General features: G+C 45.2%; 1 protein-coding gene across 2 annotated transcripts in view; it reads left to right on the top strand.

Annotated features, from left to right (window-relative positions):
* TMEM201 (transmembrane protein 201) overlaps nt 1-25,621 on the top strand; it is a 44,460-nt gene extending 18,839 nt beyond the window's left edge. For both annotated transcript variants that reach the window (XM_083513021.1, XM_083513022.1), the window contains 6 exons: nt 1,796-1,999; nt 15,338-15,561; nt 18,004-18,075; nt 19,370-19,648; nt 21,753-21,884; nt 22,595-25,621. In XM_083513021.1, coding sequence (XP_083369147.1) covers nt 1,796-1,999; nt 15,338-15,561; nt 18,004-18,075; nt 19,370-19,648; nt 21,753-21,884; nt 22,595-22,692 — 1,009 coding nt within the window. In that variant the 3' untranslated portion in view covers nt 22,693-25,621. The remainder of the gene's footprint in view (nt 1-1,795; nt 2,000-15,337; nt 15,562-18,003; nt 18,076-19,369; nt 19,649-21,752; nt 21,885-22,594) is intronic.
* The last annotated feature ends 940 nt before the right edge of the window (nt 25,622-26,561 follow it).

Raw genomic sequence — 26,561 nt, 5'->3', positions numbered from 1 at the left:
CTGATCCGATAAGCCGCTAAAAGGCGCTAATCCGCTAATCCGTCAATGGGCTTGCTTCGCAAGACGAAAAAACCGCTAGACAAAGAGAATCACAGAACGGATTCTTTTCGTCTTGCGAGGCACCACTGTACTTAATTATAAATTATACATTTTATGAAATAAGGTTCCCAGACATGTAGAATGTTGATGTGTGTTTTAATCTTTTTTTAAAGTTTATTGCCAGTTTTTATCTTTTTAATATTTTCAAATTGTTGTCTTTATTGATAATTTTACTGCTTTATTCTCTTCGTAAACCGCTTTGACGGTTTTGTAAGCCATGTGTTTAAACTTTATGAAATAAATAAATTATTAACGTTTCTAAGCATTGTATGTAGAAGCCATACAGAGAAGAAAGCAGCAATAACAAAATCACCGTAAAACCATAAAATGCTCACCTTTTAAAATCCCTGCTGGAGTCAGACAGTCACATACCTGAAGTTCCTTGTTAACTTTTTAAAATGGAAACAGGTTTTGTTTTCTTCTCTGCATTGCAGCTTGTGCAGTCTTTTTTTACTAGATTTTCTACCTGGCTGTGTGTCTTTGCAGCTGCAGTCAAAACTGACTTTTGCAAAGTTCGTTGGCATGTTAATTACGTTCAAAAGAGGAAACCCATCTGTAAATCAAACCCTGGGGATTTAGAAAGCAAAAGAATGGGGGCTGCTGGTTAAAGGAACCCTTCACCCATCCTTCCCCCACCGTGGGAATTGGGAGACCAGCAACATCTAGGGGGCACAGGTTTCCAACCCCACTTCTAATAGGATGGTGGAGTCTTAGGATTGTGGCCAGCACTATACCGACTCAGAGTGGACCCATTGAAATGCATGGGTCGTTGATTTCAGTGGGTCTTTGAGTAGGACTAGTGTTGGATACAACCCAGCACCTCCCTGTGAGTGTTTCTGTTCAATATATGTGTATATTATAGGATGTATTAATTTACATGCTGCCTTTCACATATGTTTCAAGTTGACTTAAACCAAAAACAGCTAAAGGAACAGCTAAAAAAAAACAGCTTGAGTACGAAACTCAGGTATATAAGTTAGGCGCCAAAGAGCTCTTTAAACCATGGTTGCAGTCACCAAAACGGAATGTCTATTTCAATTTTGGGGCAAGACGGCTCTGAGGTCTTATTTTTCAAACAATGAACTGACTGTGATTGTTTCTCAGTTAAACATCTGGCTGGTTCAGATGGCAACCTTGAGCTAGATTAGGAGCTTTGAGAACATAAATAGAAGTCACTTGATCCAGGGACAGCCCACATATATATTGGCCTGTTCCAACCTCTTTCTTAATGCATTTTGGTTCCAGAAATTCATTCTGATTGTACAGATAAAATGTAACTGATAGAATTCTACCGGATGGGGCATTAATGTGTGAAAACAGTCCAGATCCAATGATCCCCAGACATGCACCTCCAGATAGTGGAGATTTCAGGTGCCATCCTGGCACCCACTCATCTTCAAGTGGTCAAAAGCCAGGTGCAAAATGTGCTTGGCTCTTGGCTAATTTTGAACACTGCATGCAGCTGGAAAGGCTTGTTGGAACAGAAGTGTTATTGTTTCTGGGAAGTACAAATAAGGGGGTGCCTGCTGTATCTCAAAAGAGGTGCTGTTCTACAGATTGGGGCAGCCACCCAGAAGGTCCTGCTGTGAGTTGCTGTGGAGAAGGCCTGAATGGTCTCTTCCCCCTCCTCCTTACTGCACGGTGTAGCCAACAGAGGCTGGTTTTTAACTCTCTCCCCCCCCCCCCCACGTTTCAGGCTTCGCCGGATCGACGCCTTCGCCTCTGTCCTGTGGCTCCTGGTGATGGGCTTCCACTTGGTGGAGCGCTACCTGCAGGCAGACACCCCCAGCTGGCTCGACACAGCCAAGTTCGGCACCACCTCGCTGTGCTGCCTGGTGGGCTTTGCGGCTGCTGTGGCCACCCGGAAACCAACGGGCCAGCGGAGACCCCGGCCCCGAAGGTCAGAGCCAGAACAGTGACTGTCGGGGGTGGGACAAATACCCTGAAAAATCCAAGCCTTCAAATTTGCTGGCGCTTCTCTTTTCTCTCCCTTCCTCTCTCTTCCTCCCTGACCCCTTTTAATTTTCTTTTAGGTTGCCTCCCTCCCCCACACACTTTCTTCCCTCCTTTCTTATTATACCTTTAAGAAACTGTGAAGCATCTTCCTTCTCCTAGCTGGCTGTAGCACAATTGCAGACCTCTCCCAGTTGCTCCAGTACTCCTTCATCCTCCTCCATCTAAACCCCAGATGCTTCCAAAACAAATCACACTCTGTGCATTGCCCCATAACACGTCGTCCATCTTGGTTTTTGTTTTCGTTTGGAGGTGGGAAGGCTCTCTTTCCCCCCCTTTTTTGTGGTGTGTGTACCACTAGTTATTCACAGTGAGAATCCCCGTGTGTTATCTCAACTTGCCGTCGATGCTGCAGAATCTAAACCAGTTTGAAATGGGTTTTGCTGTCGCGTCTTCCCTCAGTACTCCCAAGAATTTTGTGTGCACATGCATTTTCTTTTTAAAGATTTTGCGAGTGTTGAGAATCAGTAGTTGGCGACCTTTTAGAACTGAACCGTATTTCCCAGGATTCCTTCTTTAGTTGGGAGCTGTGATGGTTCCAACTTGATTGAAACTAGTTTAAATGTATAGTGTAGGAGTGCTTTAAGGGATTAGGTCTGCTTACATTTTGTGTGTGTGTGTGTGTGTGTGTGTGTTCTGGAGTTTCTAATTTTTATACTGACGTACATTTTTTTATAACAATACTACATAAATAGTGGAGTGGACTTGAAGTGGCTCTAAGCTGGACTCCCCCTAACTTCCTTATTCTCAGTTTATCCTCTGTTAACAGCATGTTGCTGCTTGTGTCTTTTAAATTTCTGAAATAATGGTGTGTGTGTGACTTAATTAGCAACAGCAAAAAACACCCTCACTTGATTTCAGTTCAAGTTGTGTTGTGCTAACCTTTGTTTAATGTATGGCCACTTTAGCCTCCCCCCCCAGTCTCCCCCCCCCCAAATCTCCGCCCTTAAGCCTTAGTTCCAGCCATCCTGGGATCCAAAGTGGATCAGGATGCTTGTCGTTCCATCAAAGATAGTGACATCAGCCACACTCTGATGCTGATTTTTAAAAGGGGAAAGGGCGCAGTGATGTTGGCAGCTTCCTGTACGCTGAGCCAGCCGAAATGAGCCAAGAACCCTTCCTTTCTCCTTCACAGTCCCGTCTATAATGATGTCTGCCAAGAATTCAGTGCTCAAACAATAGGGCGCCTGGCCGAGTCTCTTCCATTCACTGGAAGCCCTATCAGTCTCAGCTCTCCCCCTGCGTCTCTTTATTGAACATATCTTTGCCTTATTTGCTGGTATGGAGTTGAACGTCATTCTTTTTTAAAATATATATATATTTATTTCATAACATTTATACACCCCTTGATTATAAAAAGGCTCAAAACAGTTTACAAAAAGGTAAAAAGAGTTAAAACTATTTAAAACCTCCTACGAAATAATCAGTGATAAGCTAAAAACAGATTAAACACCTGTCAGCAATCTACATGTCTAGGTAGGCTTCTCTAAACAGAAACGTGTTTAACAAGTGCCGAAAAGACTGCAGCGAAGGCATTTCTTTGGTGTCAGTAGGCAAGGAATTCCAAAGTGGGTGCTGCTACACTAAAATATGAGTTTCTTGCAAATACAGAACAGGTATTATGTGGCACCTGGAGCAGTGCCAGTTCTGCACTGGCATTTTTAAACATAACCTTGCTTTTAAAAAACTATACTTTGCAGCACACATCAAACACCCGGGGCAGAGTCCCTGTGGCACCCACCCAATCCAAGGGCTTGATCAGCCCTCTGCTGTTTGCCTTTAGCAAAGCTACATGAATTGTCTCTTGGCAGCTTTTCCTGCTACAGTAGTGATGTTCCTAATCCTGTAAGACAACGAAGAAGGATCATTGTTTTTTGATTTCTTCACCGTAAGGTCCCAGGTGAGGTTAAAACAGTTTAAAAAAAAAAGAGATTGACATTGGTTGAAATAATTTACAGTTGGAAAGATAGTGTGGACCCTAAATATATATTTGTTGCAGCAACTTACAGAACAGAAGTTTTAAATTCTTACAGCAGACTATTTCAGCTTCCTCCTTCCCATCAGTTGCTCTGATAAGTGATGCTATTCCCAAAGGCAGTGGCTACAGAGCTTTGAGGATAGAATGCTCAGAAGGCCTTCATTTGCTATTAGAATGCAAGGTTTCTGGTAGTTTCAGTGACTGGCTGCATCCCACCAGGACAGACTTGTGCCATTTGATGCTTTAATTGCTATATTTCATCTAAATAGTGTCTGATGTCAAAGGCCAGGGTGAAGAGGTGCATCGTCAGCCTATGCTGAAAGCTAGGAAGGTGCCCATTGCAACTCTGTATGAAGTTGCTGCAGTGCTTGTTCCAAAAACCTTCCAGGGTTCTTATTTTTAATTGTGGACCTGCTTTTGCCCACGCCCTCGATAGACTGATGACCTTTAATGTTGTATTCGTGATTGTTTATTACCAGATTGGTTCACAGCTTGAGTGAGAAGGCTCTGCACACCTTTTATAGTCTTTCTGTTTATAATATTTTAGCTTTCTCCCTTGAAGGAACTCACGCAGCTTTCCCCTTTTTATCTGCCACAGAACTCAGCTGTGTTGTTTTCCTGCCACAAGAACACGCTTAAGGCAGAGATTTCCAGACTTGTTCCAAATCTGAAATTTGTCTTCTGAGCAATCTCGTTTGTCTGTGGCTGGCTGCGGGGGATTATAGAAAATATTCTGCGAAATACGCACACCATTCATTGAGGCAGGAGACGGTTAGGGCTTCTTCACGCCAGCTGTGCTGTGATTGCATGAGACCTAACACCATTCTCCTTGGCTTCGTGTTGCAAGGGAAGAAGGGGTAATAGGTTGGAGTGGCCATCCTAGAGGGAAGCTTGTCTTCCACTATTGAAAAACATTAATCAAAATACATCAGAACACTCTTAGAACCATGCACTAAAATCTAGTTTGCCCTGACAGCAGCATAGAGGTCAGCGTCCTCTGCACTTAGCTTCCAAAAGCCTGTTTGAACAGGAAGGTCTTAGCCTGACAGCAGAAGGATAACAAAGAAGGAACCAGGCTAACCTCTCTTGGGAGGGAATTCCGCATTGTGGAAGCAGCCACAGAAAAGGCTCCCCCCCCCCCCTTCTGATGCTGATGGGTCTGAGAGAAGGCGCTCACCTGAGTATCTCAGCACTGGGCAGGTTTGTATAGGGAAATAGATCTTTCAGGTAGCCTGAATAGCTCAAGCTATTATCCCTAGCATGGTGAATTTTATTCTTTATTGCTGTTCACTAAACCTTTGCATGTTCCTTTTTTTTTCCATGTGTGTGGTTGGGGTGGGGGCTGCTATTATACTTTACCTTAAACACGTTATCCTCTATCTCTATACCCTCTTTCTCTCCCTTCTTTCCAAAAGTGTGTGTGTGTGGCTCAATGGACTGACGGTGCTTCCCTTTGCTTTTTGCTTTTTAAAAACTGCTTTAACTTTGGTTGTTGTTGGGTTTTTTTTTAATAGCCTGCTTTTGCAAACACGAAACATTTTTTTTATTTCTTTTGCCATTGCATGAAGGCTGGCGATTGAATTTAGCCTCATTAGCCAACGTGATTATTTATTCTCTAATATTATTATATTAAAAGGGTATTTAACAGAGGCAAATAGCTTCCTTCCTTTTAAAAGCTGTTTTTTAAAGTCACAAAAATAGAAGGTAGGTTAAAGGGGAATGGGGGGCGTGTCATATAAAGAGTTTTTCCTTCTGTACGTACTACTTACGGTAAGGAAAAGTGTAGCCATTATTGCCTTGTTCTCCCTGAAAAAAATAATGTTTGATAAAACCTTCCTTTGAAGGAACAGTGTCTAGTTCTGAAGGGTGTATATGTGTGAATGTCAATCTGTCTTCTGTGAAATTTGCTAGGTTCTATGATGGACGTGGGTGGCACTGTGGTCTAAACCACAGAGCCTAGGGCTTGCCGATCAGAAGGTCGGCTGTTCGAATCCCCGTGACGGGGTGAGCTCCCATTGCTCAGTCCCTGCTCCTGCCAACCTAGCAATTCGAAAGCACATCAAAGTGCAAGTAGATAAATAGGTACCGCTCCGGCGGGAAGGTAAACGGTGTTTCCGTGCACTACTCTGGCTCGCCAGAAGCGGCTTAGTCATGCTGGCCACATGACCCGGAAGCTGTATGCCGGCTCCCTCGGCCAATAAAGCGAGATGAGCACCACAACGCCAGTCGTCCGCGACTGGACCTAACGGTCTGTGGTCCCTTTACCTTTATGATGCAATGGGGACCCTGGTGTGTGCATTTTTATTTCAGTAATTGCAAAGGAAGCTGCCTTATACAGAATCAGACCCTGGATCCATCTTGCTTGGTTTTGTCTACACTGACTGGCAGCAGCTCTCCAGGGTTTCAGACAGAGAACCTTCCCAGCCCTGCCTGAGAATGCCAGGGATTGAACATGGGACCTTCTGCATGCAAAGCAGATTCTCTACCACTGAGCTATGGCAAATCATGGTTTTCAGTTCTGGGCTGCCAGGACATTGCAAAGTGTCCATTCAGAGTCCCGCTAAACCATCATCAAGCTCCCTGGCCCATGACTGGCACAGTGGCCAAACAGATCCTTCAAAGAGCACCCTGCAATCCATCACTAAGATGAGAAGACCTAAGGCTGAAAAGGGCATGCTAGCCACATGCTCTGTGTGGTCTTAATGTGTTCTTGCTGCTGAACATGCATTGTGGGGGGGTTGGACTAGATGACCCTTGGGGATTCCTCCCAACTCTACAATTCTGTCACTTTGCCTAAAGAGAGGAGGGGATCCTTGAATGGGTTGCCTCTCCCACTTGCTCCACTGGGCAGGTCCTTATGCAAATTAGGTGTCATCCCCTCACGTAGGACAGCAACATCACTCCAGCTCCTTCCTGCCTGGCTCCCCAGTGCAGGCTGAGTGACAGAAGGCACCTGTCATCCTTGTATTTTGAGGATATATTTACAGGAGCGTATGCATTCAGAAATGGCTCTGCCTGGTTTGGAGGACTGCTAGCCTTATCACTAGGAACGCTATCAAAGCAATACCAAATGACACCTTGTGGTGGATACAGTGGTGCCTCGCAAGATGAAAATAATCCGTTCCGCGAGTCTCTTCGTCTAGCGGTTTTTTCGTCTTGCGAAGCAACCCTATTAGCGGATTAGCGCTATTAGCGGTTTAGCAGCTATTAAAGGCTTAGCGGCTATTAAAGGCTTAGCGGATTAGCGGCTAAAAGGCGCTTAGCGGCTTAAAAAAAGGGGGGAGCGGGGAAAAATCGGAACACTCGCAAGACGTTTTCGTCTTGCAAAGCAAGCCCATAGGGAAAATTGCCTTGCGAAGCAGCTCAAAAACGGAAAACCCTTTCGTCTAGTGGGTTTTCCGTCTTGTGAGGCATTCGTCTTGCGGGGCACCACTGTATGTGTGAATGCATCTCAGCCTCTTTCGAAATTCCTTTCCGGTAGGCGAGTGGGGTTCTGATATGGACTTGGGACTGTGGCACGGAGTGAGGGAGCTATTTATCTCTCCCCCAGCCTTACCCCACACCAAAGAAAGACATTCTGCAGTAGCAAAGACATAAATGTGCCTTTGTTACCAGGGCAAGCAGCAGCTGGGGAGGGGGCAGCAGACAGTTTCATCAGGAGAACAGCACAAGGAGGAAAAATTAATACTCTCCTCCTCTGTGCCACCTGATTCTGGATTGGAGCCCCTCACTGCTGTGATCAGATTCTCTTTTTAAAAATAAGAATGCATCCATTAACCTCTGCTGCAATGTAGTGTTTGACCCTAAAAGAGGTTATGGGAAAGCTGTAGACCTACCAGGTGTTGTTGGACTTCAGCTCCCATCGCTTTCAACCATTGGCCGTGCTTGCTGGGGCTGATGGGAGTTGGAGTCCAACAACATCAAGAGGGCCACAGGTTCCCCATCCCTAAAACATCTGTGTGTGTGCGCTCATTAAAAGTTGCTCTTTAATACATTGTGGATGTTGCAGGAAAACAACTGAAAAACAGGCTTCCTTGAGTTATACTCGCCAAGTGGATCTGAGCCATCGCACTGGAAAGTTCTGACTTCCTGGTGGCTGCTGGGAAGGGCATGGCAACCTGCTGCATGGTGGTCCTGACCGAGAAGGTGGCAGCGGTCAAACACTCCATATCTCGGCTTATTAAGTCAAGATAAGTCAAAGCTCTTTGACCAGGCTCTCTTCCTCTTCACTCTTCTCTTTTGCTGCAAAACCACAGTTGGAAGCCTCTTACTAGCCACAGTTTCCTAGTTTTCTTTTTCCTTTCGAACCGGGAAACCATGGTTACCCACTTCAACACCAGCCAAGGGTATTTTAAGCCACGGCTTGAAGTTGTTTTTCACAGCTCGGTTTGCTTCAAAGGTACATAGTTATCTCGCCCAGATAACTATGGGCAAAGGTCAGGTGTGGGGTTTTCTCCTTAGGCCCTCCAGATGTAGCTGGACTCCCAACTCCCCATCAGCTGGACCAGCAAGTATGGTCAGTGGCCTGGAAGAATGGGGAGTTGTAGTTCCTAACTACATCTGTAGTCACAACAATATCTGGAGGACCAAAGGTTCTGCACACCTGACTGATCAAATCGTGGCTTGCACAAAGGGAAGAGTGAGCAGGCTTGCACATGAGAAAATGTAAAATGGACACACTCCGTGTTACACCAGTTACTTAATGAAGACTCTGGATGAGTGGTATTGGAGTGTTCCTGCGTCACCTGTGATCCAGAGACTTTTTTTTTTTTTTTTTTGCATGATTTGGAATGGGGAGATAAACTCACAATACTTACATTCATCCAAAGTTTCCACACCTCGGTCAGGTGCTGGGGGTGGTCTTTCTCTTCTTCCTTCCCTTTTCTCAATTTGGTCCAGATTCCCTTTGGGCGAAAAAGGTGCAATTCTGCTGCCCACACTGATTTGTGCCTCAAGGTGCATGCATCCGCTTCGGCGTGAGTTTAGCTGTCCTTTTCTCCCCTTCCTCTGCAAACCCAGAAGATATGTGAGCACATAGCATATACCTCAGCACTGTACACTGTCCCATGATCAACTTGATGTGTCTTTATTTATTATTATTATTATTATTATTATTATTATTATTATTATTATTATTACTAAGCTTTTTAAAAATCTCATATTTTATGTAGCATAACTGTGCCTCGTTGTTTAGTAACACACTTATCATTGTTGTAAACACTACTTGAACTGCCAAGTTTTGAAAAATAAAGGGCTCCTTAGCCGTACACCTTTTCAAAAAGCGCTTTTGACTCCACATCCTTCTTTTTTTGTTTGTTGATTTACTTTCACTGCTCCTACTCCTTGGCAGTTTTGCGTTGCTGAATTCAAGCATGCTTTAAAGGGGTTCTTTCCCATTTTTCTTGGCTGCCAGTACTGCAGGTGGGGCAATTTGTTCTAATCGCCAACAGAGAAATTGTAGTACAAAATCAATAAATCTTGAAACCTGGCCCCAAGTGCACCATGAGGACTAGTAACAGAGAGCAAGCCAAACAATAGGAAGCCAGTGTAATCTGCATCAAGGTAAATTATGCTGGTCTATTTTATGCCTGTTCCAAATTCTGTTCAGGAGTGGAGCTACTGGCAGCCGAGCTGGCCCAAGCCTATCAGAAGGGTGGGGGGAAGCTATTAAAACAAAGTTTGACGACTTCCACCTTTTTTTCCCTGGTGTAACTCCTGTGTTGCTAGGTCACATGACTGAGCTGAAGGGAGTTTGGAACGGGTACAACTTCCACTTCCACAAAACATCAGTCTTTTGGATTTGCCCCAGCTGTCCTAGGATAGAGGACTTAAGGCCAGTGAAGGCAAAGATCTGCCTCTTTCCATCTCTGCTCATTCCATCTGATCTCGGGTTTGAATGTCTCCCCAACTTGTTCCAAAGTTGGAATTTGAAAGGAGTCTTTTTTGACCAAGAAGCCTGAGGGATCCCTCAACCCCCTCAGAGGCTGCCCAAGACCACCTCCTTTTTGTATATTCATAGAGCCGTAGAATTGTGAAGTTTTAAGGGACCCTGAGGATTATCTTGTCCAACCCCCTGCAGTGCAGGAATATGCAGTTGTGCCATACGGAGATCGAAACTGCAAACTTGGCATTATCAGCACCACGCTCTAACCAACTGAACTATCCAGCTCCATCCTTCAGACAAGAATTAGCATCTGCATTACTGATGATTTGGTTTACTTTCCCCCCTTTTTAGTGGCATACTTCAATTTGCTCCTTAAAACTTAACGTTTTGTTAAAAGTCTTTTCTTGGTACTAGATATTCCACCCTTTAAAAGAACAAGCTGTTGTATCCAGAAACAACCTCCCAGGCCCAAAAGCTCAAGATTCCCCCGACAGATCCGTTTACCTAGCAATGAATCTGAGACCTGCTTCAACCAAATGTCTGTAGCTCTGTCGCTGAGCCCACGGCCTTCTGTGGGTCGCTGCAACATGTGCTTTGGCTAGGCCTTGCCTCTTATTCCACCCACCTTGCCCTTCTTGTGGTATTCTGCCTTCTCAAGCACCCCTCCCAAGCTTAGTTGCTGTTACAGATTCCTGGCTGGTGGAAGAGCTGACTCAGTGCAATGCTTGCATCTTTAAAAATGTTTGTATACTGTCTTCTCTGCCCTTCAAAGCATCCTGCACACAGCATGCTAAACAAGGAGGACTGTGGTTCTGCTGCAATCCTTCGCCTACCTGGTGCCTTCTGGATGCTTTGGACTACAACTCCCATCAGCCACCTGTGGCTGATGGGAGCTGTAGTACCCAAACATCTGGAGGGCCCCTGGATTGCAAAGGCTGTTCTGCAGTGCCTCATGGATGAGACACAGAAAGAGGAGCTCTCATTGCAAAACCTAGGTCTGGCAGAGGGTGAGTGTTTTTGTGTCCAAGAGAAGGGCCATGATCCTTCCAACCAAATCATAGAATTGAAGAGTTGGAAGGGACCCCAGGGGTCATCTAGTCCAACCCACTGCAATGCCGGAAGAATCCCAACTAAAGCATCCTCCCACAGCCCAATATCCATGGCTGGCATTAACAAACACTTCACTTTCGCCTTCTTTGGATGAGGGACTCACAGAATCTGAGAATCTTGGGGTGTTTTTTGTAGTTCTTTCAAGGCCAGAGAGAGAGAGAGAAAATCTTCTGCACACTTAATTTACTTTTTCCCAGCCTCCGTGATCCAAATTCTCTCCTGTCAAATCCCAACAGGCGATGGCTTCCACAACCATGGTTCTCCATGCCTCAAGATTAATAAGGTCTCTTCTGCATTCTTTCTGAAGGGGGGGGGGAATCCACCTTTATTATTGCCATAAAAGTTTCTGTTCTGCATCCAGCAGCAGGAGACAGTCTGGGACTGCTTTCTGTGTTCTAAAGCTTTGAATGGCGCCCCCCCCCCCGCCCTCCCTTCCAGGCTCTTCTTAGCCAATGGCTGCGAGGCATGCAGATGAGCCCTGATAACTGGCCTATCCATGATGCCAGAATTGGAATGCAAAGCAGGTCATAAGAGTCTTGCAAGGGAGGGGGAGAAGGAGAGCATTTTGCAGCATTTAAAAGTGCATTTGTTCAAAATACACAAGGCAGCTCTCCTCTCTCTTTTTAAAGTCCTGATAAGATCGAGCTACCATCCGCACTGGAGCTGATGTCAAGTAAGCACAAATAGAGGCAGCCCAGTTCTGTTTAGGTTCTCTGGTAAGCAAATCCTATCGAATTCAGCATTACTTCAAAGTAAATGGGCATTTGCTTGCAGTTTTCAACAGTATGTTAACTTTACTGTCACCGTCTATTTGCAGAGGTGCACCCATCTATAAGCCACGTATGTGAAGTCAAAATGATTTTCATTTATGAAAAGAAGCCTTGGGTTTTGGTTTGGGGGGAAATAAATAAAATTACTTTAAGTCCTCTTTGGCACACATCCTTTTGATATGTAGCAGCAGGTAATGGTTTTATTTTTGAAGCCATTCTGATGAAATTCCCCAACTGCTTTTCAGTCCCCATGGTTCAGCCCTATAAATGGTGGTTCTTCTGCCCCACCTCTCTATTTTATCTTCCCAACAACTGCGAAGTGGGAAGGATGCAACGAGCCTAAGATCACCCAGTAAGCTTCATGGCAAAGTGGAGTTTTTCCTGGTTTTTGGCTTCCAACGTTTGCAACGTTTCTGGCCAATAATCTTCTCCTGCAGAGTACCCAGAGTAGTTCTTTATATCCTAAAACTTTTGCTTGATGTCTTTGTTCAGCTCTGGGATTTTTGACTAGGTTTCAAGACATTTTTAGCTGCTGCTGACACAACTGAGACAAAATCAGTGCCTAGGCTCCCTTTTTTTCCTCTTCACCCCTAGGTCACTTTTCCTTTTGTGCCATGTCTTTTGTGAGCCTGAGGGGCACAAGGGCTGTCTTGTCATGGGTATTTGGGAGCCTTTTTTCAGCTGAAGAGCACAAGAAAAATGCCTTGTCATCATAGCCATTTTGCCTTGTAACCACAAAGCTTTAATTAATGGGAAGGGGGAATCTTACGATGAGTGGCCACGACCCACCAGGATTTTAGGAGGAACTGTGGCATGAGAAATGTACACACTGCAGGACATGGGTGTAGTTCTCTTCTGGGATTTGGATAGATGGATGGATGGATGATTGAGATCCCCAAAGACAAGGTAGGTGATGGAGGGCTTTCAGTTACCTGTATCAACCCTTTGCAGATGATGTAGCTTGTTTTTATACTGCATGCACATGTATAAGAACATAAGAAGCTGCCTTATACTAAGTCAGAGCATCAGTCCATTGCTATCTCAGTAACGTCTTCATGGACCGCTATCTACTCTCCAGGGTTTTAGGCAGGAGTTTGTGCAGGAGACTGAACCTAGTATCTTCTGAAGGCAAAGCAGGTTTTCTACCACTGAGCTGTGGACCTTCCCTGAAGGTGTAGGGACACAGGAAATCGCCTTATTTTGATGCCATCTAGCTCAACATTGTCCTCACAGACTGGAAGTAGCTCTCCAGGGTTTCAGGCAGAGCATCTCTCCCAGGCAAAGTTTGCCAGAAATTGAACCCGGAGCCCATTGCATGTGCTGCACTTGCAGAGCCCTATATAGAGATGACAGGGTACTTTGAGAACATAAGAGGAGCCTGGTTGCTGGATCAGGCCAACGGCCCAAATAGGAAGCCTGAAAGCAGGTCCTGAGTGCAACAGGATCTCTTCCCCACTTGTGATTCCCAGCAACTGATATCCAGGGGCACACTGACAGTGGAGGCAGGGCAGTAGCCATTGTTTCTACTTTTTATACTTTTGTTGACTGTCCTCTGTAGAATTTGGGGGGGGGGGCATTCTTAGATTCGTTGGCACAGGCTCAGTTCCCAAAATATTAACAGGCAAATAATCTCACCTGCAACAATGCTTCCTCAGTGTGGTTTTGCTGAATTTCAACCCCGCTATGGCAACTTTTCCCTTTCCACCCCAGAACTTTGTCTCAGGTGCTGTTGGCCTCTTGAAATCAATAGGGATCATTTTCTCTTCCAACCCTGTTGTGGAGCAACCATTATACCCCACCCCACCCCCAGGATTGCAAGTAGCTGCTCTCCCAGTTATTTAACCACTTTTTGATCAGGGCAGGAGGAGGAGGAGGACGTGTCCTTGCGTTCACTGTGGGGATGTATGTGTGTAGGGGCTAGAACTTAAAAGCTTTGAAAAGCAAAATAACGAGGACTAGAATGCATGTGCATTTTAATAATTTAGCCTTCTGGAAGTTAGGGCCTCTATAATAAATCTATATTAGGAAAAACATGCAACATGTTCCTCTCTTTTGAAAGAATGCAAGATAGAGATTTTTGAGTCATCTCAGACTAGAATCAGGCAGCTTTTCTGTTGATATTTTCAGCAGCCTGGAGAGTGTTGACATTTAGACCTCTTTCTCCCAATCTCTAATTGTTGCCAAACCATTCAATGCAGCTGGGACAGGTCTTAACAGGGGCATTGATCTTAACATAGGAGTAAGGCATGCATGGTGCAACACAGGTAAATATCCCAATAGGTTTTACCCTCTAAGTGTGTTGAGTTGGTTTATTCCAATGAAATTTCCAGATCCCAGTATTGGGAACATTGTCTTCTACACCTTTACAAACCATTTTCATAAGTGTATGACAGCACAGCGGGATAGCTGTCGGTAAGAAAATGAGACTCTAATCTCAGGGTCGCGGGTTTGAGCCACGTTGGGTGAAAGATTCCTAGATGACGCTCGTGGTCCCTTCCAGCTCTCATGATTCTTTGTGGTCTGGTGTTGCTAAATGCTTGAGTTGTGAATCAGGAAATCTCTTGTTAGAATTAACAAGGTGGTCTTGGGCAAGCCGTTAATCATCTCAGCTTCTCATCAGACCTACCACCCAGCATTGTCATAACAATTTATGAAAGGTCACTCTGACGAGCTTTTGAAACCCTTTGCGATTAAAAGACTTAATGATTGTGGTGAAAACCATCTAAAGGACATCAGCCCCAGCGTCACAGGCTCTCCACCCTTGGATTAAAGGGTCCACCCAGAAAGGAGGCTCCCTGTTGTGTCTCTGCATGAGTGTCTGATCTGACTTCTATTACTCTGTAGAACTACAGTAATGAAGGTTGTATCCTGAAGCTTCCATTGTCGCTGACGGACTTGTAGGCTATGCTCCACCTATACTGTGTTCAAACCATACATTTAAGCATCATGTTACCACTTTAAAGAGTCCTGGCTTCTCCCAAAGAATTCTGGGAGCTACCATTAGTTATGTGTGCTGAGAGTTGATAAGTGAGACCCCCTATTCCCCCACCACAGAGTGGCTTCACACTCAATCCCAGGGAGCTCTGGGAACTGTAACTCTGGGTGGGGAATTGCAATATATCCTAACACCTCTCAGCACCTATAACAAACTACAGCTCCCAGGATTCTTTTGGGGGAAGCCACTGCTGTTTAAAGTGGTGCCACACAGCTTTAAATAGTCTGCTGTGAGTGTGTCCCTACTGAAGAGTAGGCCCAATGAAGTCAATAGGCATAGCTGACTTCAGTTCATCAGTTTCATTGAACCTGCGCCGAGGATACCTTTGTTGGATTATGGCCCTAGTTCTTCAGAATACCGTCTCTGTGGGCTGATAATGCACTGAAATGGCAATAATTCCAACTGTGTGCTAAACTGCTCTGTGAAAATGGTTTTGCAGTGGGCTGAGCCTACCAAGTGAATTGCCCTTTCGGGTCTCTCGTCCGCAGGTACCTCTCTGGGGATGGTTTCTCTCCGTTTCCGTACGGCGTTGATCTTGGCTTTCCATCGCCTCCTTCTTCTCCCTCCATCTTCATCCCGACTCCTCCCAGCATGCTTCCACTGACCAGCCAGACACTCTTCCGTTCACCGCGCCGGACTTCCTCTTCCTCTCTCCCTGGAAGGCTGAACCGGGCCCTCTCCCTGGGCACTATCCCTTCTCTGGCCCGAACCGGTAAGATCATAAAAGAGGCGAGGCAATAGCCACAAGCCAAAGCATTTTTTTATTTGACTTTGCACTTGCACCCCACTTTTCCAGCGATGGAAGTCGAGCCCAAAGCGGCCCTCGCAGATCATTAACAGCTTCAAAAATGAGTAAAACATTGCAAAAAAAAAATCTTTAAAAGCAGTTCCAAGACAGATGCAAACCGGGAAAGATCTTCCACCTTAAAAACCTTGCTGGAAGAAGAGGAAGGTTTTTCATAGGGGCCACGAGATGGCACCTGCCTAATATTCAAGGGGAGAGGATTCCAGACGGCAGCAGCCTCCACACTAAAGGCCTGCTTCCGGCTTTGTGCAGAACAGGACTCCTCATAAGGTGGTATCTTCAGGACGCCCTTGCCTGCAGAGTTCTGTCATCGGCTAGGCATATACAATGGTACCTCGGGTTACATACGCTCCAGGTTACAAACTCCGCTAACCCAGAAATAGTGCTTCAGGTTAAGAACTTTGCTTCAGGATGAGAACAGAAATCATGCTCCAGTGGCGCAGCGGCAGCAGGAGGCCCCATTAGCTAAAGTGGTGCTTCAGGTTAAGAACAGTTTCAGGTTAAGAACGGACCTCCAGAACGAATTAAGGTCTTAACCCGAGGTACCACTGTAAAGGAGTGAGAGGATCTTTCGGGTATCCTGGTCCTGAGCTGTATAAGGGGTTTGTGCACCAGCACCTTGAACTTGCCCTGCTAGCTAACTGGCTCTGTAAGGCCAGTTAGGCCACTGACTATGGAGGCCTTGTTGCCACCGGACTGATCCAGCTGCAGACGTGTGTCAGAAGACATCTGCTTGGTGCAAGACAGTACAGATGCAGATCCATAAAGGGATGAGCACCTTCGACATGCTCTTTAGCTGCGGTTCCTACATTGCAAGGGCTTGGACCAAGATGATCCACATGGTCCCTTCCAACTTTTAACATTCTATAATTCTGTGACATTTTCCTGGCAGCTTGGGACAAGCTTCGGGGCTGCGAGTTGGAGAAGGGAAACAGAAGGATCCTTTGAGCAAAAGGGATTTAGGAGAAAGATGGTAGGAGGGAGCTGGGGGTGGACCGAGGGAGAAATGCAAGAGGGATACGGAACGAGAGGCGCTCCCAACGCTTTTCGGAAAACGGTGGCTTGATGGGATTCCTTTTCGTGGCTGCTCTGTTTAACTTTCTTCCTCCTGGCTTGACGCGGCATCTCTCAATATGTATATATATTTAAACTGCACAACCACCTTCTCTGGAGAAAATCGATATGGTCATCTCATCCCTGTTTGGAAAGCGCTAACTTCTTTGTGTGGGGTCTGCAGAACAGCAATGTCATCTAAGTTGAACTTCTGTTTTCAGGCACAGTCTACCTCAGTACTAGGAACTGGGGAGACAAAGGTGTCAGGTGCCTTCCTACCCTGATTTGGGGCTTTCTGGCCATGCGGGAGATGGGATCCTAGACTTAGATGGGCTTTTGAGCCAGCCGTATCAGGACTCTTACTTTCCTATAGTGGGAAGGGGCAATGGCATAGCTGTCAACGTTTCCCTTTTTTAAAGGGAAATTCCCTTATTCCGAATAGGATTCCTCGCAAGAAAAGGGAAAAGTTGACAGCTAAGGGCATAGGCCAGTGGGAAGGGCATCTGCTTTGCTTGCAAAAGGCTGCAAGTTCAATCCCTGGCATCTGCACTTGGACCTGGAGAGAACCTTTGTGAAACCCCAGAGAGCTGCTGCCCGTTGGTGTAGACAATATTGAGCAAGGTGGACCATGGAAGTAACTTGAATTACAAAGCAGCTTCCTTATTATTTTAGCATAGGGTATAATTCTCACCTAGACAGCATCTTAAAAAGCAGAGACATCACCTTGCCAACAAAGGTCCGTATAGTTAAAGCTAAGGTTTTCCCAGTAGTGATGTATGGAAGTGAGAGCTGGACCATAAAGAAGGCTGATTGCCAAAGAACTGATGCTTTTGAATTATGGTGTTGGAGGAGACTCTTGAGAGTCCCATGGACTGCAAGAAGATCAAACCTTTCCATTCTTAAGGAAATCAGCCCTGAGTGCTCACTGGAAGGACAGATCGTGAAGCTGAGGCTCCAAGACTTTGGCCACCTCATGAGAAGAGAAGACTCCCTGGAAAAGACCCTGATGTTGGGAAAGATGGAGGGCACGAGGAGAAGGGGATGACAGAGGACGAGATGGTTGGATAGTGTTCTCGAAGTTACCAACATGAGTCTGACCAAACTGCAGGAGGCAGTGGAAGATAGGAATGCCTGGCGTGCTCTGGTCCATGGGGTCGCGAAGAGTCGGACACGACTAAACAACAACAACATAATTCTCACGACAGCCTTGGGCCTCCAGACGCTTAATAGCATTCTCCTATGTCTTTGGTGGTTGCTGTAGCTGCATGTAATTTCATTTCATTTTTATTTTTTTAGATTCTGGCTACCTCTTCAGCGGAAGCCGGCCACCATCCCAGACCTCTCACTCCAAAGAGTCTCCTACATCAGGTGAGAAGAGCCTAGGCATTGTTCTGGGGTGCTTGAACTTGCCAGGAGGTTCCAAAAAGAACTCCTCTTTTTTGAAAAAATCACACGCACAGAGAAACACCTTTGTGGTCCTAAATTGCACCAGTGTTTCCAAAGTAGGCAGGTCGCAGTAGCTTGCTCACACCGGTGACCTGTCTGTCACCCTTCTGAACCCTGTCTGGTTCTCTTCACCACCTTGGATACAAAGTAATCCATGCAGGCGTCACCCAAGGAACAGATCTGCACTGGTTCTAAACCGGTTTTGCAATCGCATCTTCAGATAACACACACAGAAAAACATTCTGAGCAGCGTGGCTGAAGGGTGCCAAGACTTCTATTACTAGCAGCACCATATCCACCCCATCCCGAAAAATCCTGGGAACCACACTTCCCCCTTGCAGGGTTAGCACCCTTAACAAACTACAGTTCCCAAGATTCTTTGGGGGAAGTCATGTGCTTTCAAGGTGCAATGTAGATGTGACCAGAATTACACTTTAATGCGTTTTACATCAGCTTATCATGTATTATTATCATTTATGATTAAATTTATTACCCCCGTTTCACTAGCAAATCCTAACACAGGTTGCAACCATTTTAAAATTAAGAAGTAAAAACTCTTAAAAAATTATAGCAGCAGGGTCCCAGGGTGGGTTACAACAAAGAAGTTCCTTTTTGATCTGTCCTTTATGTCTGTTGCTGATTCCAATTTATGATATATTACAATACCCTTGATACTATTTTGTTGTAAGCCACACAGGGAATAATAATTAAAGGGCATCTATCTAGATTTACTACTACTACTGCTACTACTACTACTACTACTAATAATAATAATAATATCATAAATAAAGGCTGCATACACACCATTACATTCAAAGCACACAGCTTCACCTAATGAAACCTGGGAACTGTGGTTTACTCCTTGCAGAGCTACAATTCCTAGCGCCATTTAACAAACTGCAGTTCCCAGGATTTCTTTCTTTTCAGGTGAAGGGAATCTTCTTCAGGTGTCCTTCCACAGTGGTTTATCGCTACTTGCTTTTAACTTCTTTGCTCTCGAATTTGCTTTTAATTGCTTCATGCATGGTTTTCATCTTTTTAATGTAAACCACTTCAATATATATTTTTATGACTTCACTATATATGAACATATTTTTTTAAAAAACCAGTTTGGCGCATACGCAGCCAAAATCCCCACTTCCTGATTTCTACGTATACTGAAACGCTGTCCCTCCCTCCCTCTCTCTCTGTTTCCTACTCCCATTTTCCCTCTCAGAATATTTTTCCCTCCTCTCGGGGAGCTGCGTCTCCTCCCCTGTGCCTTCGCCGGCACCATCCGTGGCCGGCTCTGTGGCTTCCAGCTCTGGCTCCCTGCGTTACCGACGGCCCCTCATCAGCCCTGCCCGGCTCAACCTGAAGGGCCAGCGGCTGATGCTGTTCTCGGCCCACAGCGAGGCCCAGCAGCAGGAGGACCTGGCCCACTCAGAGAGCAACGTTTTCGCCACGGAGCTGCCCTCCTTTCCGAAAAGGAACCTAAGTGAGCGGGGACTGCATGGTACGTACCCGTCCGGGAGGTGGGACTTGAATCGTCTGTGCCAAGGTTGCAGTTTATCCTAGTTAAAGCTCCGGTGGCTGTGCCTAGAAACCCGAGCAGTCTAATAATAATAATAATAATAATAATAATAATAATAATAATTATTATTATTATTATTATTATTATTATTATTATTATTATTCTGTGGTACCTCGTGTTAAGTACTTAATTTGTTCTGGAGGTCTGTTCTTAACCTGAAACTGTTCTTAACATGAAGCACCATTTTAGCTAATGGGGCCTCCTGCTACCGCCGCACCGCTGGAGCACGATTTCTGTTCTCATCCTGAAGCAAAGTTCTTAACCTGAAGCACTATTTCTGGGTTAGCAGAGTGAGTAACCTGAAGCGTATGTAACCTGAAGCATATGTAACCCGAGGTACCACTGTAAATTTATTTATATCCCGCCCTCCCCAGCCAAAGCTGGGCTCAGAATGGCTAACAACAGTAAAAATAACAGAGTTTACATAAAATCGTAATCATTTAGTTGAAATACATTCTAAAATCAATTGATTCTAAAATCAATTCAGAGTCAAATTAATGGGAACCATTGGGCTAGAGTTCAACAGTGGCTGCTGTGAGGGGCTTGTAGTGCCAAATCAGGCCAAAGGCCCGTCTGGCCCACCATCCTGTCCACACAATGGACAGCCAGGTGCAGGCAGGGCCTGAGCACAACAGTGCCCTAGTGCCTTGGGTAAAGCTAGCGTAGAGTAAAACTTCCTGGAGCTATTGGCAAAGTGCCGCTGGTTCCAGCCAACTCTGTTTTTCAGCAGAGGAAGAGCCTGATGGATCAGGCCGGGGGGGGGGTCCCATCTAAGTCCAGCATCCTGTGCTCACAGCAGCCACCCAGATCCCACAAGCAGGCCCTGAGCACAAGAGGTTTCCAGCCACTGGCATTCAGAAATGCTAATGCCTCAGCCCATGGGCAGCTTTAAAAGAGGATTAGGCAAATGCCTGGAGGAAAAGGCTATCAGGGTGGCTGTGCTCTGCCCAAGGGGGGTGCGGGGGTGCAATTCGCCCTGGGTTTCATCCTGACGGGAGGTGACAAAATGGCGGGCGGCACTCATTACCGTGGGGCCTGCAGCACGCATGAGCCACACGTCCCAGCGCCCGTAAGCTCTGTGCTGTCTGCCCGCTGCCTCCTCCACCCCCCCCAGCTGTAGGGTGGCTAAGGCCCCACTGCACGCCTGTGCCTATGGGTGCCATGGCGTGCCCTGTGCTATCCCTCTTGGCACTGCGTGCCCCACCCCTATGGGTGTTTCGCCCCTCCCCTCCCCTGGGCACGTCGCCCCAGGTACCCAAGAGCCTTCCTCCGCTGCTGGCTCTGCCTCCACAATGTTTCTGATCTGGTGTGATCCAGCAGGCCACTCTTACGTAGAAAAAGAGGTCCTAAACAGCCTTGGCCCTGCATACCTGAAGGAGCGTCTCCACCCTCATCGTTCAGCCCAGACACTGAGGTCCAGATCCTAGGGCCTCCTGGTGGTTCCCTCACTGCGGGAAGTGACGTTACAGAGAAACCAGGCAGAGGGCCTTCTCGGTAGTGGTGCCCACCCTGTGGAACACCCTCCCATCAGACGTCAAGGAAATAAACAATTATCTTTTAGAAGACATCTGAAGGCAGCCCTGTATAGGGAAGTTTTTAATGTTTGATGTTTTATTGTTTTTTTTTAATATTTTTATTGTGTTTTTAATATTCTGTTAGGAGCTGCCCAGTGTCGCTGGGGCAACAAGATGGGATGCATATAAATATTATTATTATTATTTAGAGCATAGCCATCACAACTAGTAGCCCTTGAAAGCCATCTCCTCCATGAATTTTCTTAATCCTCTTTTTAAAGCCGTCTAGCTTGGTGACCAGCTCTGCCTCCTGTGGGAGTGAGTTCCATTGTCTGATCCTGTGCCATATAAAGAAGCCCATTCTGTTTATCTGCCCTGAATCTTCCAGCTTCATTTGAGGCCTTTTCACTTCTAGTGCTCTGCGAGAGGGAGGAAAGCCAAAGGCCACGCAGTGACCAGAAGAAGCGTTTTCTGCAAACCCTTATCTCTCTGCCTTGTCCTCCTTTTTTAAGATATGAGATCCATAACGGAAGCCGGGAGCATCTGCAGCGACGGCACTGTCAAGAAAGGGGAGAACTCATCGCACTCATCGAGCTGCGTGGTGGACACCACGACGAAAGGGGAGGAACTAACAGGCTGGAGGGGTGAGTGTTGCGCAGGGTTTGGGTTGTGGGTTTTTTTTGCTTAAAACATGGTTTCCCATGGCAAGAAATAATAAATATAATTAATAATAATTAAAATATGAAAGCAATTGAAAAACATTACCTAGATTTGACCTTCTAATTCCACTTAGATATCAGAAGGTCAAATTTACATTCTAAGTTAAACTAATTTAAGAATATATATATATATATATATATATATATATATATATATATATATATAATGTATGTGTATGTGTGAAGTTAAATCTGTAATGACATTAATGAATTCCATTAATAAAAGACACAATGGGGAAAAAAATACCTAGATAATAGATAAAAACAAAAACAGACATGCAAAAAACCCAGCATAAAAAAGAAACATATTTTATTTTAAAAAATAAACTACATTAAGACATCCCTCCCCCCCAAAAAAAATAATAATATTAAAAGCCATTGTTAAAAGTAAAGACCTGGTTAGAAAGGAACCTTTTTGCCTGGCACCTCATTAATGTAACAATGGCGCCAGGCGAGCATCCCTGGGGAAAACATTCCACAAGCAGGGTGCCACCACCGAAAAATCCCCGCTCTTTTGTTGCCGCTCTCCTGTGGAGGGGGCGCACCTGGAAGAAGGGCCTGTCACAGATAATTATGAGCAGACTGGTTGGTTCACGCTGCTAATCCTCTCCTGTCTCCTTTCTTTTTTCAATCAGGCCGTTTTGGCAACTCGGCGCTCCGAGGTCTCCTTGCCGTGAGCCTGACCGTCAACGCCATCTTCACGTCAGCCTACCTCTACCAAAACCTGCGCTGAGCCACGTTGCTGGGGACTGATGGCCAAACCACCACCGCCACTTCCTCTTTGTCCTCTCCCAAAGTGTCGCCACACCCCTTCCAAAGAGAGAGAAGGGGGGGGGGTGTGATTCTAGGACGAGAAGGACCCAACCACTGTGCAGCCCTTCCTTCGTCATGTCTGCCTCTTGGCCAGCCGCAAACTGCTGACCGCAAGAGAACACACATACCCCCCCATCCATCGCCACTGACCTCGCCTAGAAACAGAACACTTTCTCTTTTTAGGGAACTTTTGTGACCCCTGCTGGGCGATGGTGGGGCTGTTTCAGCCAGTGCTGGGCTCCTCCAGTTACTTTGCACCTTTTTTTGAACTGGTTTATCGGGATGAGCTCAGAGATGCTGGCCAAGGGACTTTCTTCCTCCCCTTGTTTAATGATGAAACGTTAGCGTTGCTGACGTCTTGTTTGCAAAAGGACCGAGAAACATGCCATTTTGGTCTCCGGTAGTTCCATGCCGTTTCGTTGCTTCGTTGGCCTCGTTATCCCTAACAAGACTTTCTCTCAGTTTTTCCCTCTCTCTAGTGAGAGAAGGAGAGGGAGGACCAGCACATAAACTCAGTTGCTCTGTGGCGTTCTTTTTCACCCTGGTTCCTTAACCACTTGCCACTCAGCTGCAGTTCGTTTAATGGTGCTGCCATCGTATCTGTTTGTACTTGTTTGCAATGTTTTGCGGATTGGTGGATTGTGGGGGTTTTGTTTTTTTAAAGTCAGTATCCAGTATCGTAACTCCATTTTTGCCTCACGTACAGGCACCACTTCTACTGTAACAAGACGTTCTGATGTCACTGATACACACTCTGGGTCTCGACAGCCCAGGGTGTTCGCTGGGTTGGATTTTTGAGAAATTTGCTCTCAACGTGGTGTACTACAAATGCCAGAATTGGGGGGCAAGGGGGTGTAGAAACAGGCCACTGTTTGCAGCTTCAGAGGTCTGCCTCCCGCTGCATCTGTGACGTGTGGATATCTTCCTTCAAAACTTCTATATATAGCCAAATTCTGAAGTAGGTCAGGTTAAGAAATTCTGCCTTGTGCTACAAAACTCAAAAATGAAATTGGTGCTTGCTATATCACTTGGACTGTGTTTGGATTGCACGCATACAATCCAACCCGTTAGGTGGAACGGGTTACGTGACTGTACTCTGAGCAACAAATAAGTAAATCCCTGCACTTAAAAAGCTAGCAAGTTGGGGGAGTTTGAACTGACACTCTAGTTATCTGTGTGCAGGGATTTTATTTTATTTTTATTTTATATATATCAATCAATCAGGTATTATGTTGCCACCTGCTATCTGGTGGTAGAGTCTAGACACATGTCAACCACCTCCTGCTCGTCATCTCTTTTTGAGAACCAGATCACAGGTGCTAGGTCCAAAAACTTACCCCTCTCCTAAAAGTAATTCCAAAACATCTCGCTTCACAGGCATCCAGTCCTCCATTCTACATGCTGTATTTTTTGGTGGGCCAGTTAATCACCGCCAGTTAACATAGGCAGAAACTCAAATTTTAATTCCTCCCAAGAAATTGCTCCTCTTTCTTCGGGGTATTCCCAAAAGTTAAATGCTGCCGCCGCCCAGGAAAATGTGCCCATTGCCAAATAGCTCAGCTTTTTTTGTTGCACATACAGAAAATTTTTCAGACTTGAGGTGTGTAATTCCGTGCCGCGACGTGACTGCTCACCAACAGTGAAATTAAGCCTGTGATTTTACACCTTACCTGGTGGGGAGGTTTGGTTGTAAGCAGGCGGTATTCCTTTGTGGTCCTCTATTCCAGCAACATCTGAAGGCCACAGCTTACCCACCACACTGTAAATATCTTTCCATTTTTCAAACCACCTTTGGCTCTCTGTGGGGCAGGTGGGGAGCGATCGCTCTGCTCTCTCTGCCCAAGAAGGGAGGAGGGAGACAGAATCCTTTGCATATGGTGCTAAAACACACTCGGTCGCAATCACTCTGGTGCAGATTCTTCAAATCACAGCGCGCCCAAGTAAAATGGGGTAAAGGTGTCTTGAAAGCACCACGTCTGTGTCTTAATTCCTTTCCGCCTTAATGCAATTGATGTGTTTCTTTGTCTTGCTATTGTCCTTTCCCCTCGCACAAAGTGTGTGGGGAAACAGCTTGATGATGCCAATTTTTATTTATTTATGTATATATATTGCCCTGTCATTTGGAAGCAAACAACAACAACCCACCATTTTACTCTCTTCTTGAACTTGAATGCAGCACAGCCACCTGCGTTTAAATAACTATCAATTCTCAACTAAGAACCTGGGTTTAAGTGGCCAATTCCTTTATGGGAGCAAAGGGTGAGGAATACCAATTGTTTGCCCATCAGCCTTCCGTGTCCAAGAAAACATTTAAAAACACACATGTACACTGTTCGCAACAGAGAGAGGGGGGATTGGCTGCTGACACTCTTTTTCTGATGGGGTTACAGGCACGTGGTGATTGTTCTGTACATATAGAATGCATCCTTTGAGCAGCTTGTCCAGAAGCCTCATGAGGACTAGTTCCCTGACGAATGTAAAAACAACTGCCTTCAGGAGTTAACTCTTACTATCGAAATACACTGTGTTCCTGAGAGGCTTGAATTTTGGGGGTTGGGTGGGGATTTGGTGGGTGGGAGTCTTAAGAGAAGAAAAATGGCAGAGTCCTGGTTTTGATGTTCCTGCACTGGGAAAAGTTGTACATTTTGTACTTAATATGACTGTGGGGTGGGGTTAACTTTGTACAGTTTGGTTAGAAATTTGTGTCTTTAGTTTGGATGCAAGGGGTTTTGTTCTTTTCCCTCTTCTTGCCCCCTACCCCTGCCATTCCTCCAGGGAGTTTATGTTCTGTGTTTGAGAGATTATTTTTCATTATAAAAGTGGAGAATAAAAATGAAATTGAATCTTGAGCATCTTGTCCCATCACTTTCCTAAATGGGGAGGGGAAATTGCAAAAACGGTGTGGCTTTTACGTTCAATTTCAAACCGACTCACCCTGTAATTCTTAAACTTCTAATAAATATCATTTTAAAAAAAGAAAGAAAACTTTGCAAAAGCAGTTTCAGTTAAAAAAAAAAAAGCATTGCAAAAGCAGTTGCAATTAAAAAAAATCATTTCATCCAATGATCTCAGGGTTGCCAGGAACAGGATTCTTCCGCCACCAAATGGCAGGGTAAACAGGTAAGTTTTCCAATTCCTCCTGAAGATTAATTAGGATGGAAGACTGGCACACCTCACTGTTTACAAGCAATATTAAAAGTATCAACAAAAAACATGCAAAGGCATGTAATTAAAAATATATTTAAAAATAATAAAACTTAAGACTAGAAAGAGGTTAAAACACATTGCCAGCTATGTTTCTGGTTAGGTTTGCCTAAAATAAAAATGTTTTCAGTAGATGTCAAAAAGAATACAATCAAGGCACCTGCCTACCTGGTGTCCATACTTAGGGGGTTTTAAACCTGTTTCCAGGCTGTGCCATTTAAGCCAGAAGCATCTGGGGGACTCCCTTGACAAAATACTTCTTTCTGCATAAACTTATTGTAGGCCTGGTTTGCACACAATGCTAAGCTACGGTCAATGTTAAGTTGGTTTATAAACCAACTACAAACCTTGGTTAACAAGTAGCCTTTCACCATAGTTAATATGTCCATTGTTAAGCTACTGGAATGCTGAACTATGGTATAATAATAATAATAATAATAATAATAATAATAATAATAATAATAATATTTTATTTATATCCTGCCCTCCCCAGCCAAAGCTGGGCTCAGAGCGGCTAACCACAATAAAAGTAACACCGTTTGCATAAAATCACAATCAATTGATTGAAATGCATTCTAAAACCAA

Source organism: Podarcis liolepis (genome assembly GCF_965112155.1).
Source record: "Podarcis liolepis genome assembly, chromosome: 7".
Taxonomy (NCBI): domain Eukaryota; kingdom Metazoa; phylum Chordata; class Lepidosauria; order Squamata; family Lacertidae; genus Podarcis; species Podarcis liolepis.
Note: the sequence above shows the minus strand (reverse complement) of the source record. Positions and strands in the feature narration are given on the sequence as shown.